The following is a 15,255-nucleotide window of genomic DNA, read 5'->3' as shown; positions in this document are numbered from 1 at the left end:
CATCTTCAGGATAGCTTTTATTTTATCTTCATCTGGTTGAACACCTTGGGCAGATAGTTTGTCTCAGAGAAACTTAATTTCTTTGACACCAAACTCACATTTATTTTTATTAAGCTTCAACCCATTTTTCTGTATGCGCTCCATGACGCGTCTCAATCTGTCATTGTGTTCTTGAACTGTTGATCCCCAAATAATGATGTCATCAATATAAACTCTCACTCCATCCAAGCCTTCTATGATCCGCTCCATCGCTCTGTGGAATATTTCTGGTGCCGTTTTTATCCCAAAAGGAAGTCTTAGAAAACAGTATCTTCCAAAAGGTGTGTTAAAGGTACAATACTTGGTACTGTTTTCATCCAGCTTTACTTGCCAGAACCCCTGTGCTGCATCCAACTTGGTAAAATATCTTGCTCCAGCCATCTCACTGATTATTTCTTCTCGAGTGGGTATTTGATAATGTTCTCTCCTGATGTTCTCATTTAGATCTTTTGGATCCATGCATATTCTTAATTCTCCATTCTTTTTTTTGTAATCACTATAGAATTAACCCAATCTGTGGGCTCTTCCACTTTCTGAATGACTCCCAAGCTGGTCATTCTATCCAACTCATTTTTCAACCCCTCTCGCAGTGGCGCTGGAATGCGACGTGTAGCATGCACAACAGGTTGAGCACCCTCTCTCAGCTGAATCTTGTATGTGCAAGGTACAGCACCTAATCCTTGAAAAATGTCCTCATAATCCTGAAGCATTACATCCACAGGGTTATTAGATTCATCCAATTCAGTGTTTATCTGATATACTCTTTTCACCAGTCCAAGTTCTTCACATGATTTATCACCTAAAAGTGACTCACGATCTTCTTTTACAACTGAGAAGAACACAAGATGTTTTGTTCCTTTAACTGTCACATTCAGCTGACAAGTGCCAATGCACTCAATTAATTGTCCATTATAATCTCTTAGACCGGACTTTACGTCTTTTATATGAGGTTTTACTTGCATTTCTTTAATATCAGACATGCTAATGAGATTCGCCTTAGCACCTGTGTCCAATCTGAACTGAACTGTGGCTCCATTTATTAACAAAGGAACTATCCATTTATCATCTCTGTCCACACATTGCACTTTTTCTGACTCATTTTCACAGTTCACAACACCAATAAAAAATGTGTCACTTAAGTCAGTTTCCTCCACTAAGTTTACACGATTCCTCTTCTCTTCTTTCGTCTTCATAAAGCATTGCTTTGCAAAATGATTCTTTCCACGGCAATTGAAACACTGCTTACCATAAGCAGGACATTGTCTCACTTTATGCCGTGACCCACAGCGCTTACACTTGATAATGGCTTCCTCCGGCAGTTCCCTCATCTGTGCATTGCGGTTTCTCTGGCTGGACACAACTCCTACTGCCGCTGCTCCGTCACTGAACTGTGAAGTAGTTCCCGTTGAAAGTTCAGAAAATGTCCTCACTTGCTGCAGAGACAGTTCGCTCGCCCGACACATCTTTACAGCTGTTTCCAGGGTCAATTCCACTTCTCTCAGCAGTCTCTCTCTGAGCTTCCCATCACGTACACCAAAGACGATCTGATCTCTGATCATCGAGTCCTTCAGCAAGCCAAAATTGCATGACTGAGCTTTTACTTTCAGATCTGTCAGAAAGTTATCGAAGGGTTCATGCTGAGTCTGCATTCGGGAACGAAACACGTATCTCTCATAGCATTCATTCTTCTTAGGTGAACAGTGAGCATCAAATTTACTTAGCACAACATCCAACTTTTCTTTGTCTTCTGGTTCATCAAACACAAATATGTTGTAGACCTCCAAAGCCTGCACTCCCGCTATGGTCAGCAACATCGCTACCTTTCTTGAGTCCGGCTTTGTCTCCAAACCCTTTGCGGCGACATATAGTTGAAAGTAGTGATGTTACGTGATGAGCCGAGGCTTCGAGGCGTGTGTCGAGTAATGGAGGGGGCGTTTCCGTAAAGCGCGTATCGAGGCTTGCTTCATTTAGGGGAGGAGCCGAAAACGATGACGTCCGAAGCCTCGCTGCCCGGCTGTACCACGTGACTGCTTCGGGAAGTGGCTCAGATTTTGGCGCGGGGTTTGGAAACCCCACAGACTCCATTCAAAATGTGGGTTGTTGTAGGCGAGTTGCGGTCAGTTGAGAGAGTGGATAGAGTTTTGATAGTTTGGATTGTGGTTATTTAGTTTGAGACAGGTAGGGAGAATATATATATATAAATATATATATATATATATATATATATATATATATATATATATATATATATATATATATATATATATATATATATATATATATATATATATATATATATATATATATATATATATATATATATATATATATAGGGCAGTTTCACTAGGAAGTCATAGGAAAGCACGGGCCGCCGCACGTCGTCCACAACTCTTCGTCCTCTGAGAGAGAGAGAGAGAGAGAGAGACACAGATACAGAAAGAGGGAGAGAAAAAAGACACAGGCAAAGAGAGAGAGAAAGATATATAGATCTAGAGATAGAGAGAAACAGAAAAATAAAAAATAGATATTTACAGAGAGAAAGAGATAGATACATACAGACAGAAAAAGAGAGAGAAAGAGAAAAAACAGAGACAATGAGAGAGAAAGAGAGAGAGAGAAAAAAATATATATATATACAGAGAGGGAGACACAGAGAAAGGAAAAAAGAGAAAATCCTATCCTGTCCCACAGCTATCCTATTTTTAATTTTAATTTTAATTCTAATATTAAGGATACGTGAGTTTTCACCACTTGATTTAACTTGAGTTACCTTGAACTCCAATATCATCATCACACACATCATAAGCAGATTTGCTCTGGAATAAACAAGGTATTGATCTAAATTAATTTTCCCCCCCTTCCTCTTTATTTATTTTTCTGGGATTAATATTTAATGTTTTTAGACTTTACTATTTATTAGTTATAATTGGGTTATTTATTTAATTTGAGCTTTTTACTAATAATCTCGCTATTATAAATAGGATTGGTTAGTTAGTTTTAAAGTTCTTAATTTTTATATTAGGATTTTTAAGGTAGCTGTGGGACAGGATAGGATTTTTTTGTATATATATTTCTCTCTATCTCTATCTCTATATATCTCTTTCTCTCTCTCTTTGTCTCTTTTTTTCTTCACCTTTTGTGAAGTCATTCCCAAGAGCCATAATAGACAAACATTCAATTCATCACTCGTGTTAAGATACAGCTGGTTGTGATTATACACCTGGCCAGTAGGTGGTGTCGTGTGCACATGAAGCCTCAAGAAATTAACCCTTTCTCGAACCAGTTGGCTCAAGTGGCTCATGAGGCTTCATCTCACCATCACTAGTTGAAAGCGTTGTTTGAAGGCACGCCAATGCTCATCCACGTTTCCCGTCAGCTTCAAGCTCTCCGGCGGTTTCAGCTCCATGGTCGGCCTTTCAGTTCACTCCTGACACCATGTTATATTCATGTTTGATAATGACCAGGCTTCTTGTATTGCTCAAACACTTTTATTAAAGTCTCATTGGGTGTGTCACCCAAGACAAGACTCTCCTTCTGTTGTCCTGTTCTTTACATTTATGCATTCACATGAACTCATGATTGCCACCTAGTGGACCTGAGCATAATTGAATCATCACAAGCGCGATGAGCCGTGCAGCTTCATGGATGGTTGCATATAATTTGGTTGCTCATCAGAGCAACTTAGGAGAGAGTCTGTCATCAGTAGAGGCTGAAAGAAATGGAATATTGACCAACAAATATGATGTGTATATATTCCTCTGCTGTCTGCTTCCTCATCCTCCTTTAATCTAAAACTCTTTAGTCTTTGACACATTAAAAAACACTTCATTGCGTCTCAAATGAGACATTGTAATATGTTTGTTCAGCTAACTGAGTTTCTAGATCTTTGGTTTGGATTTTTAATAAAGACGTTTTGAGTTTCTCCCTCTGATCCTGAAGTTCTTCAACTTCTTTCCAAACCTCAGAAATGTTTCTAATCACCACAAATTAACACGTTTCAACTTAAACAGAAGAAAATGGCTTAAAAAGTTTTTTTATTGTTTACAGAAAGATTTATTTTCTTTCAGTTGATACTGAGAACAGAATAAATCCAACATGAACATTTTACTGGAAGATGAAGAACAAAGTGAATTTAACACAAGCACAGCACAACTTGGGCTGTTTTCTCACAGATACTTTTCTGAGGAGAATCACAGTTTCTGTCAGCCCAACAGTTCAGGTTGTTCTCTTCTGGCATCCCCATCCTCACGCAGTCCGCTCCAGGTAGATCATTCACACCCAGGTCGTCTGGCTGCTTGGAAGACCAAAAACTCAAACTAAGAAGAAGAACAGAAACGTTATTTAAGGATAAGAACTGAATTCTTCAAATAGAGCAAAGTATTTGTCCAACAGTCAAACCTTTTATCCAGAGCAGATCCGTCCACCCAGAACCATTTTCCTTCTTCCACAGAGTCCGTCAGTCCGATCCAGAACCTGTCCTCATCGTCCTTCATCAAGTTTCTCAGTCTGCTCTCCAGGAAGATCTGAACAGGAAAAGTTGTTAAAATGAGATTTTCTGAGTTGAGATGAAGAATCATGATGATGAGATGAAATGAGAGAGAATCTGAACCTGCAGCAGAGTTTCATACCTGCTCCTCTCTGCTGTCGATCTTCACCAGGTCTGATCCACGATCAACGCAGGAACTTCTGCTGTTAATCCAGGAGGATTCAGTGGTGGAGAAATAATAACAGTTTCCTCCATATTTCTCCCAGCCTGGTTCACACTTCAGACGTGTCAGATCTTTAAAGACAAAGACTTCAGTGAAGCAGGAGGAATAAATCTCTGTAGATGTTTGTGTGATTTGGAGACAGCAGGAGGCGTCTTCTGTCCTGCAGCTACAATCTAACTTCCTGTTTCTGTCAGTCCATCAACGTCTCTTTAACATCATTAGAGGACAGAAATGAGACAAAGATCAGATCATAAACTTACTTTTTACTGCAGGAGGTGGAGGACAGGATGGACATGCTGACTGCTCTGAGGATTTTAGTTCTTTTTAGAAAAATAAAAACAGTTTTGACCTCAATCAGTTATTTTCTTCTTCTGAAGTTGAACTGATGAACAAACATGTTCACACTTTGGCTTTTTGTTGGTGAACTGGAGAACAAACAGCAACTGTATAATTAATGTTCCAAAAAGCTAACATGTAACATATATTTTATTAATTGTGTGTGTACATAATATAATAAGTGTGGACATGTCACAATGTTGCAGAGTCAAATAAAATGGTCCATTGCAGTAGAGTCTAATCCAGTAAAAAAAATCTAAAATTTATCTATAAACATAATTAAAAAGTTGCATTAGTCCAGTTTCCTTAGTGCCCAAATGTTCTCTCATTCTCAGTGAATTTCCCCAGACAGACTCCAGTCAGTTCTTTTCCTGCACACTGCAACCCTCAAATGGACTTCAATTGCTAAATTCCCCAAATAATATTCATTTGAGCATTCATTGTTGCTGAATTTAATGTTTTTGGTTGCCTGGAATATCACCGATGTCATAGAAGATGCCAGAAAGTTTTGGGGTTCTGTGGTGATAAATTTGATGATGTGGCAACGGCTGTTGGGGAGAAACTTGGACCCGATTCTTCACCTTGAATGTCGCTGCACAGGGTTTTACAGCTGCAGCTTCTGTTTCTCAGCGTGTTTCATTGGTTTTAGCTGCCACATTGCTCTGTCCTTTATTTGTTTAGTTCATCAGCCATTTGGACAAACAGACAGTTATGAATGTTCCTGTGGTCCATTTCACTAGCAAGGACCGCACCAGTACTAAATAATTTTAAAGATGTATTGCAAGAAGAGGATGAAGGGATGAATGAGCTTGGATTGTCTTTTTGGGGGGAGAATGCTGGAGGATTAGGAGATAAAGACTCAGTACGGGGTTAGAGTTTTGGCAGAAATTTATTTTATTCTATTTTCCTGAGCCCACACAGGACCCCAAACGATTCTGGATTAAATTGAACAGAGGCAAGTGTGTGCATGGAGTAAATCACTGGGATTATTGTGGATGTAGGAATGGCACACCTGGAATAACCAGCCAACTAAAGCTTGTAGTCTGGTCAGAGACACCCTGGCTGGAGGCTGTGGAAGTGGCTCCTATACAGACAAAATGGCCGATATAATGTTGGGGAGAGATGCCTGACCTCAAAGGAACTTTCCAGAGATGTCTGGAGAACCAGAAAAGAAACTGAACCCATAACGAGGAGGACAAGATGGAAATGATCATGTAAGGAAGCTTGTTAATAAGAATCCAGCATAAAGCTTCTGATAGAGTCAAATATTTTGGGGCTAATTCGAGAGCAGAAAGTGAGATGAAGTGTGAAGTAGAAAGCTCCTCTCCAAACACTGTCTGCATGACACCTGAACCTGGTGGACATCTTCCACACTGACTGTCTCACCTGAGACGTTTTTCACCAGAGCTTCAATCTCCTCTTTCTGGGTTTGGAGACTTTCTCTGGTCTCCAGGATGACAAAAGCTGATGGAAAAACAAGAAATTAGCTGAAGACAACATTCATTCAGTGTGAAGATCTTCATAAAATCATCTAGTTTCTGCTTTGACCTTCAAGAGTTAAAGTCAATGGAAAGACTGATCTATCAGGATGAACTCACAGAGTCTGCAGATGACGATGAGAGCAGCAGCCAGCAGACCGACCAGAACCAGCAGAACTGCTCCCCCTGCTGGCAGCTTGCAGGTCCTGCTTGGGTTTTCACCTGAGAAGCATTTAGATCAGAACCGGATCAGAACCGGATCAGAACTGGATCAGAACCAGGAGACAGACTCACAGAATCAGAAACACTAGGAAACATCAGGTGCTGCAGGAAACTAACATGTTGCTATGGAAACAGTTTCCCATAAAACCTCTGGAGGAACTGCTGGATCAGTTAGTTGTTATTCTTACAGTAGCCATCAATGACGGATAATGAAGCTTTTGTAAACCACGTCAGTTCTTTATTTCATGGGATAAAACCTTCAGCATCAGATCAATGAAGCCATGAAAGGAGAGATGAACATTTTTAATAACACAGAGTTCTTATTCAGACTTTACTTTCCACCAACGCCCATTATGTTCAGCCTCGACTTCTTCCTCTGCAGCTGGTAGTTTTGGTCTTAGTGACTTCCTGGTTTCTCTGTATTTAGACCAGTCATGACCAGGACCCTGTGCTCAACCATGGATATGTTCTCCTCCAGTCCTCTGATGCCCACTTTGTTGTTTGATTGCTGTAAAGTCCAAACCCAAGCTACTGTTTCTCCGTCCAGGAGGAGTGAACGCTGCACGACAGCGACTCCATGAAACCTGCTGAGTTTCCTGACATGGAAACTTTTTAATCTAACTTGAATAACGAACTGAAGCTGATGCAACGTTTGGTGACCACATCAATTTGAATAAGTAAAGTTCCTCCAGACGACATTTATGCTAAATTAGAGTGATGTCAGTAACCAGAAGGGAACTGTTGCATTCTTGATGCTACAAACTGAGAAACTGAACAGCTAACAAGAACAACAGAAGCTTTTCAGTTCATCCATCCATCCATTTTCTGAACACCCTTCTTCCCTAAATGGGGTCGGGAGGGTTGCTGGTTCCTCTCCAGCTGCGTTCCGGGCGAGAGGCGGGGTCACCCTGGACAGGTCGCCAGTCTGTCGCAGGGCAACACAAAGACATACAAGACAAACAACCAGGCACACACACTCACACCTAGGGAGAATTTAGAGAAACCAATTAACCTGACAGTCATGTTTTTGGACTGTGGAAACCCGGAGAGAACCCACCATGCACAGGGAGAACATGCAAACTCCATGCAGAAAGATCCCGGGCCGGGAATCGAACCCAGGACCTTCTTGCTGCAAGGCAGCAGCTCTACCAACTGTGCCACTGTGCATTCCGCTTTTCAGTTCATGTCTTCAGAAATAGTTCTCTTCCTCTTTGTGGCTTCCACATTTTTTGCTTTTATGAATTTGTTTTCTTCAAAGTTTTTGAACTCATGACTGTTTAATAAACTAAATAGATATCTTGTATTTTTAAATTAGTTTCTGTCTGTTTCCTTCCAGTTCAGATGTTAAATGTCTACAGAAAGCAGTTTGTGTTCATCCTGGTTGTTTATCTGATGAAGACCTCTCAGCTCTGACTGCAGCTTCTTCATCACCTTCCTGCTGTTTTACCTCCTCCTTAATAATCTTACCCTCTGTGTGTCTCTGTGAGCGTCTCATGATGAGGAAACTGAAGACAAAAACAGCTTCAGCTGATGTTTCCTGCAGACGTTTACCTGAATGGAAACACAGATATTTACATTTTTGCATCTACAAGCTACAGTCATCAAAATTACAAGAAACAACTGCTTTGAATATTTCACTTGCTGAGATGAACGGTAACAAATATCAAACTTTTATACAATATTCACATACGCAGCAGTATTTAACAAGCTTAGTAATCCAGAAAGAAGATAATTGCTTTGCTTGTAAATATTTGTTCAGTTATTATCACACAAATTTCATGTTTATTTTTTTACATTTCATTTTGACCTGGTTTTAAAAACCCAAAACAAGTTATCAAAAAGAGGGAATATTTTAAAATATTAAATAAATTGCCAATATTTTCATGGACTGAATCATAAAATCAGCTGAACTCACCTCCAGCCTCCCTCCTCTGTTGACTTTTCCGTTCTTCTGTCGCAGCGTCAGCTTCGTGTTTCATAACTTTATGTTAAAGAAACTTCCTCATTAACCTGATGATGAGGAGGAATCTTCATCTGCTGTCACTTCCTCATTATTCTGTCTGATTCTCAGTATTTTTAAACAAAATAAACTATTTAAATTCTCTATTCATTTAATTCAAATGACATTTATATTATTTTAATTCCTAGTCAGATATTTATTTGCATCCATCGTCTGTATTGTTTGTAAACAACAGTGAAATAATTAAAACTCTGTTGCCTCTTAATTAATGTTCCTCATTTATTAATGCATTTTATTTTAGGTTATTAGGTTATTATTGCCCTGCTGGCAGCTTGCAGGTCCTGCTTGGGTTTTCACCTGAGAAGCATTTAGAGCAGAACCGGATCAGAACCGGATCAGAACTGGATCAGAACCAGATCAGAACCTGGATCAGAACCAGGAGACAGACTCACAGAAACTAACATCTGATCTGATGTTCTGACCTTCTTCACCGTTTTGTGGACGACTCATTATTCTGATGCTCCTGTTCAACTATCTCAGGACCAAAAACATTTTTACATTTTATTATAATTCATTTTATTATTTCACCTCTGATTACAGTTCATTTCAAAAGGTTGCTGGATTTATTACAAATGATTGATGAATGTGAATAATGTTTTGTGCCTCTTATTTTCTCAACAGCAGGGCGTCTCCAGGACGTTTTCAGTAAAACTAAAACAGCTGAAAGACTTTTATTCCCGTCTTTTTCACTGTTAATAAAATATCCTTCTGAGTTAGAGTTTATAAAGGCTGCATATTTAATAAAATGTTTTAAATCTGAGCTTATTTCATATAAAGTGATAAAGTTTTGTGTCTTTGTGCATCCGTTAGTTAGAAAAGTATTAAAACTCACCATAAATGTGTCGTCTGTCCTCTGCAGGTGGAACAGAATGACTTTTTAAAAATATCTTCGTGCTTCATATCTAATGAAACTTCCTGTTGATCTTGAATAAAGATAATCTTCATCTGCAGTTTCCTCCCAAATGCTTGTTTTTACTTATTCCATTAAAGCTTAAACAGATTCTGCAGTAATAACTTCCCATCATATTAATTTTACATTTTTATTTGTTCAAATAACAAATAATTGTTAATTGAACTGCTGTCTGTTTTCTTTTTTTAAAAATTTCAGCCGTTTTGTTCTTTTCAGACTAAATATTTGGTGTTTTACTTCAGAGCTCTTTAGGTTCTATTAATGAACACACAGAGTCGGTCCGATGATACATGAGGCCCAAGTTCTGGTTGAGCTCATCCCCCACCGGTCACCACAGAACCACTGACCCACGTTTTGATATTGTCAGTGTTTTATCATTTCAAATCCAGTTTAATAATACTTGATGTGCTCAAAATGACCAAATATGTTGGCGTTTTGTTTGTGACTTTGGAGTGGACAGAAGTCAGATGTGGAATCCCACAAGGTCCAATCCTTGGACCTCTTCTAGTCAACAACTTTATGCTCCCACTAGTTCAGGTTATAACAAGAAATACAGTGAGTTATCACAGCTACGCAGATGATGCACAGAGTTATAGATCTAGAGTCAACACAAGCAGCTTCAGTCACAACAGTAGCTCAGAAAATAGACTTTATAAAATACTTCTGTTAGTTTATAAGCCACTGCATAGCTTAGCGCCAAAATAAATTAAAGGTCTGCTGAGTCTCCATTAATGACACTGAGGTCTATGTGAGATCAGGTGACCAAACAATAAGACTATTTACATAAACTAAAAGAAACTTAGTGTTGAGGAGGACATTATACAATTTCCTATTAAATGTCTAAAAACAGTTTCTAGTGGATTTGAACATTAGAGCCACAGAACATTTAGAGACTAAAACAAACCTGTGAGCCTGTAAATAAACTCGAAGTGGAAAGCTTCCAGGAACAGGAAGAGACTCGGCTCAGAGATATGATCTTCTCTGATGCAGCTCATAAACTACCCAACAGGAAACGTGATTTCCATCCACCAGATTACTGATCAGATCATGGCAAACATTATAATGTCATAAACTGTGACTAATTATAATCATCAGAGAAAAATATATTTCTCACTTCTAATGTTTGACTTCCTCATTTTCAGCAGTGATGTAGTTTTTATTTTAATTTTGAATTCCTGGTTATTGATAGGTATTTTCTCAATATATATAAAAAGAACCACAGACAACGTTACTGAGTTTCTTGCAAGAATTGGGAAGGCACAGAGGATCAGCTCCTACAAGCTGATCTCCTTGCGTTCTGCCATCCTGCTGCAGAACTTCTCTTTTTATTAGCAGGAAAGGGAGTGAATGGAAAGTGGGAGAGTGAAAATGTGGGGGTTACCCTGATAACAAGTACGAATAAAAAGAAATGAACTCTACACTCAGACAGTTTTGCAACTAAGGAGCTGATGATGAAGAAGGTGTTGCAGCAGGAGGAGGATGATGATCGATGAAGTTCTGGGATCTCTGTAGGTCTGATGAGATTCTGTCTCTGCATGGATGGTGAGGTCACACAGGACCTGGTGCTGGCAGGAAGGAAGGCACCAGTTCTATTTATCTTTGTGGTCTGAACCCAGCTGATGACAGAAGTTCGATCTGAAGCCACATGTTGCTGGCCGACTGGTTGGTCCCCATGAACAGGACAGTCTTGGGCTCTGTGGCCCCGGCTCTTCTTCAGCTGCACAGTTCTTTGTTCATCTCCATCTTGACTCGAAGCTGCCTGGAGGATCCAACCAAAGGTTCCTCTTTTGCTCTCACCTTTTATAGGTTTTATGCACCTTTTGGTGCATTTGCATTGCTAGCACTGATGCTGATGATTCATTGGCTGACTGCTTGGACAGATAATCTCATATCTGTCCAAAGACATTATGTCCAGATGTCTGTGCTAACGTCTCATTGTTGCTCATCGGTCCTCCTACATCCTTTACCTGCACAACCTTTTCCCTGAAACGTTTACGTTGTTCAACAATCTGTCTCCAAACAAGGCGTTGACCATCTCTGCTCTCCTGTTGGTTCCCTTTTTCCCCTAACCTTTCACCTTCCATCCACCTCCAACACATCAGTGATCTTTAATTGCAGTTACACATTTTACACCATTTAACTTCAATGTTAAAATCACATTTATAACTTTAACTTCTGATTTATCATTCATTTATAATTTTATAATAACCATAACTTATTAGTTACTCTGATTATAATATTAATGAGTTATTACAGATGTTTTCTGAAAAGAAACCAAGAATAATCCATGATTCTAATTATTGATACCAAAGTTACAGTTACTTGTTTTATTTACAAGCACAGCCACAAATGTAAGTGTAAGTATTATTATAAGTAAACCAATATTAATATAATTATTTTACTTTGAATCTTATTCAATTACTCAAAATGTTTAGATTTCATTCTTTAAAACTTTCATGCTTTGAAATAAGAAACAATCTCAACTATTTTTATAAATCTGTAGCCTGGAAACTTATTTCCTCTATTTCCAAGAAACCTGCTCTTCCTGTTTCATGACTTTCTCTGTCTGACTGTGATTTCTTAAGATTAGATGGAAAAAAGAAGTAAAATTAAAGCAAAGTTTGCAGGAGACTAAAACAACACAAGCAGATTTATTTTATTGCTGTTTTAATCTCCTGTTGGGCCTAAATGTCACTTTGTGTGGTTAATTTTAAAGATAACTTTATTTCATTTTACTGGTAAAGTTAAATCTCCAGCATGGGGAAGTGGGATGAGCTCAGAGTGTCTCAGGAAAACTCTCTAAAAAACATTTGTGAAAACATGCCAGAGTTCAAGGAAAGGCCTTTCAGACAGTTTATCAATGAGAACATTAAAAAACAACTAGTAATATAAAACTACTAATGTAAGAAAGTTAACAAATCCTAATAATTCTAACAGTTATGATCTCAGTTTCTTCTCAGGCTTTCATATTTTGAATTCTTCACACAGAATGAGTTCAGGTTTCATCTAGAATTAAAATCATGTTCAGTGAAATAAAGACAAAATACAGAATTTAATCCCAGTTTGTGTTCGATTGTTGATTTTCTGATGAAGACCACTCACACTGTAAAATGTAAAAGTAAAGTGTACTCAAAAAGAAAAGTGACCTGAACTCATTCCAGCTTACTCTGTTGACTATACTAACTTAAACTTAGCAAAGACAACTTTCTACTGAGGCAAGTAATCAAACTCATCAGCAGCAAGTAACCCGAACTTGGAGTTATGAGTGAGCAAAACGCATCTGCATAACCAGCAAAAAACTCGGCATCGTTCGGCAGCTCTCGTTGAACGCACATGCGCATTGGACACTGACGAGTGACGACGTGTTTGAAAGAAACGCCAAACTGTCAACAATACGGCGGTTGCTGCAGCTACGTTTGGTCACGGTAAGTCCCACTGTTTTTTAGCAAACTTATATTCGTTATCTCGGCCGTATAATTCATCCGTAAGTCCATGTTTTGAGGTTAACTTTATGTGTAATGATTTAGCGATGCCTGGGACTAACGTTAGTCGAAAATATCATGTTTATTTAGTGGCAACAAGATGGAGCGGCAGAGCAAAAAAGCTGTCCGGGGCGCAAAACAAAAAAAGGAAAAGGGATAAGGATAAAGATGTTGGCGGGTTAAAAAAGCCGCTGTACTGTTATAGAAGGCTTATGATGAGTAGACTGCCATAGGTAGGACAGCTGTAAACTGTAGGAGAAGCAGCCATGATGAAGAAGTGTAGGGTCACCAGATTTGGGTTTCTGAAAAGGAGGACACTTCTTTTTTTGTTGGCGGGGGGGTAGAATCGGCGGACACACATGCGCCAACGGGGGGTGGGGGGGTAGAACCAGCGGTAGCACAAGAAATCGGTAGCACATGTGTGTACATGTGCTGCCGATTTCTTTGCCATACAAAGAAACCTGGAATGGAGTAGTGGAACGGAGTGGCAATGTAATCACAATGCACTGTAAGCTATGTAATGTGTTTTGAGGCAGTTGACCAAAATCCCTAACGATTTTTAAATTCCCCCCGGACATTTTTTTAGGTCTGAAAAGTAGGACATGTCCGGGAAAAAGAGGACGTCTGGTCACCCTAAAGAAGTGTTATGTTGATATGTAATTGTGGTGTTGCTTCTATTGTTGTTAGGACTGCGAAGACCCAGACGTGTCTCACACCCCCATTGGGATCCTGACCATCATTCCTGAGGACAGGCAGGCCTCCACTGACTCACTGCACCTCCAGTCTTCAAGTACTGCCATCATTTTGGAAGGAAGTCTTGTCATGAATGATCTTGGAAATCTTCCACATGCCATGTGCTTGCTCTTTGGACTTATTTATTCTCTGAATTTGGAGTACCCTCAACAACTGAAGTACACCTTTGACTTCATCCAAAGGGTGCTTCTGTCACTTGGACATAAATCCCTAAAACCAAAAATACAATCACTCAAAAATCTTCTGATGCAATGAGTGAATGTGATGTGACATTATGGATCAACGTTGTTATTGTTATTGGAAAAGTGATTTTTATTTCTTGTTTGATTCTTTTTTTGTTGGAGAGAGCATCATTGCACTTGCAGACTACTAAATGGTTTTTTGTTAATGAGGAGAAACATTACTTCACTTCACTACTTCACTATTTACTTTATCAATGTTATGATAAATGTTTGGCTCTAGTATTGAGAATTGAGTTTTTGTTTCACACCAGTCAACAAAGACATTTAAGCAGGGATTCTCAAAGTTTTAAAGACTGAGGGCCATTTGAAGGATTCAATATTATATTGAAGGCTACCCTAGAAAAAAAGTCATGTCATTTTTTTCCCTAAAGTCTATGGAAAACTTTGTTTCCAGGTTAGTGTGTATGTAACCACACTTGAGAACCTTGTATTTAAGGTAAACTTGTTTAATTATTAAACATTTTTTTTCCATTCAAACTGTTGTCTGTTGGCTCTTCGTTCCAATAACTTAACACTTTTGGTTCATCTTACTTGAACATATCAGGGCAATCGGTTTCCTGATATTTTTCAAGTAATGTGAACTCTTAAACGTGTAAGCATAACTTATTTTTATGAGTACTGCTTAATTGACATAACTCATAATTTGAAGTAGTCATAATTGACATTTTATAGTCAACTTTACTAATGATTTTGAGTTAACGGCACTCAAGTTTACTGCCATTGCATGAGTTGTCTGAATGAATATTTTACAGTTAACCCAATTAATGATTTTGAGTTACTCAGGTTTACTGCCTTTATCTGAGTGGTCTAAACATAGTTATTTTTAGCTACTTTACTTGAAGATTTTGAGGCAATCGGTTTCCTAACTTTTTTTAAGTAAAGTGAACTTATTACTTTTTACAGTGCAGCTTCTTCATCTCCTTCCTGCAGGTTCATCATAAAATTTATTTTCTTACCTTCTCTGCAGCTCTGATAACGTCTCATCATGGAGACTCGTCACACAGGTCAGAGTTTCTGCAGCCGCTGAGAAACAAACATCTGTCACTAAACGTCATTTTTCTAGA

The 15,255-nt window shown here is 38.7% G+C and overlaps 1 protein-coding gene across 3 annotated transcripts; it reads right to left on the bottom strand.

The window, feature by feature from the left end:
• Window positions 1–4,056: 4,056 nt before the first annotated feature.
• On the bottom strand, window positions 4,057–15,216 carry LOC122843492 (CD209 antigen-like protein E). 3 transcript variants are annotated; one of them, XM_044138280.1, is made up of 9 exons: window positions 15,148–15,216; window positions 8,700–9,101; window positions 8,252–8,335; window positions 6,683–6,784; window positions 6,471–6,548; window positions 5,009–5,068; window positions 4,668–4,819; window positions 4,438–4,562; window positions 4,057–4,355 (listed from the first exon to the last, which is right to left on the bottom strand). In XM_044138280.1, the coding sequence occupies exons 2-9, from the start codon at window positions 8,761–8,763 to the stop codon at window positions 4,172–4,174; spliced, it is 849 nt and encodes a 282-aa protein (XP_043994215.1). In that variant the 5' UTR covers window positions 8,764–9,101; window positions 15,148–15,216; the 3' UTR covers window positions 4,057–4,171. The 3 variants fall into 3 exon arrangements, with proteins under 3 accessions (XP_043994215.1, XP_043994214.1, XP_043994216.1); XM_044138279.1 differs by lacking the exon at window positions 15,148–15,216 and having other exon boundaries at window positions 8,700–10,296; XM_044138281.1 differs by lacking the exons at window positions 5,009–5,068; window positions 15,148–15,216 and having other exon boundaries at window positions 8,700–10,296.
• Between the last annotated feature and the right edge of the window lie 39 nt (window positions 15,217–15,255).

Source organism: Gambusia affinis, linkage group LG14 (genome assembly GCF_019740435.1).
Source record: "Gambusia affinis linkage group LG14, SWU_Gaff_1.0, whole genome shotgun sequence".
Taxonomy (NCBI): domain Eukaryota; kingdom Metazoa; phylum Chordata; class Actinopteri; order Cyprinodontiformes; family Poeciliidae; genus Gambusia; species Gambusia affinis.
Note: the sequence above shows the minus strand (reverse complement) of the source record. Positions and strands in the feature narration are given on the sequence as shown.

What these genes read in the sequence shown, in the direction of transcription:
- LOC122843492 (XM_044138280.1), bottom strand. Translation starts at nt 8,763, where the DNA reads ATGAAACACGAAGCTGACGCTGCGACAGAAGAACGGAAAAGTCAACAG. An exon ending in CATCGTCATCTGCAGACTCT is followed by an intron (nt 6,549 to 6,682) that starts GTGAGTTCATCC and finishes TTTTTCCATCAG; the next exon opens with CTTTTGTCATCCTGGAGACC. An exon ending in GGATCTGCTCTGGATAAAAG is followed by an intron (nt 4,356 to 4,437) that starts GTTTGACTGTTG and finishes TCTTCTTCTTAG; the next exon opens with TTTGAGTTTTTGGTCTTCCA.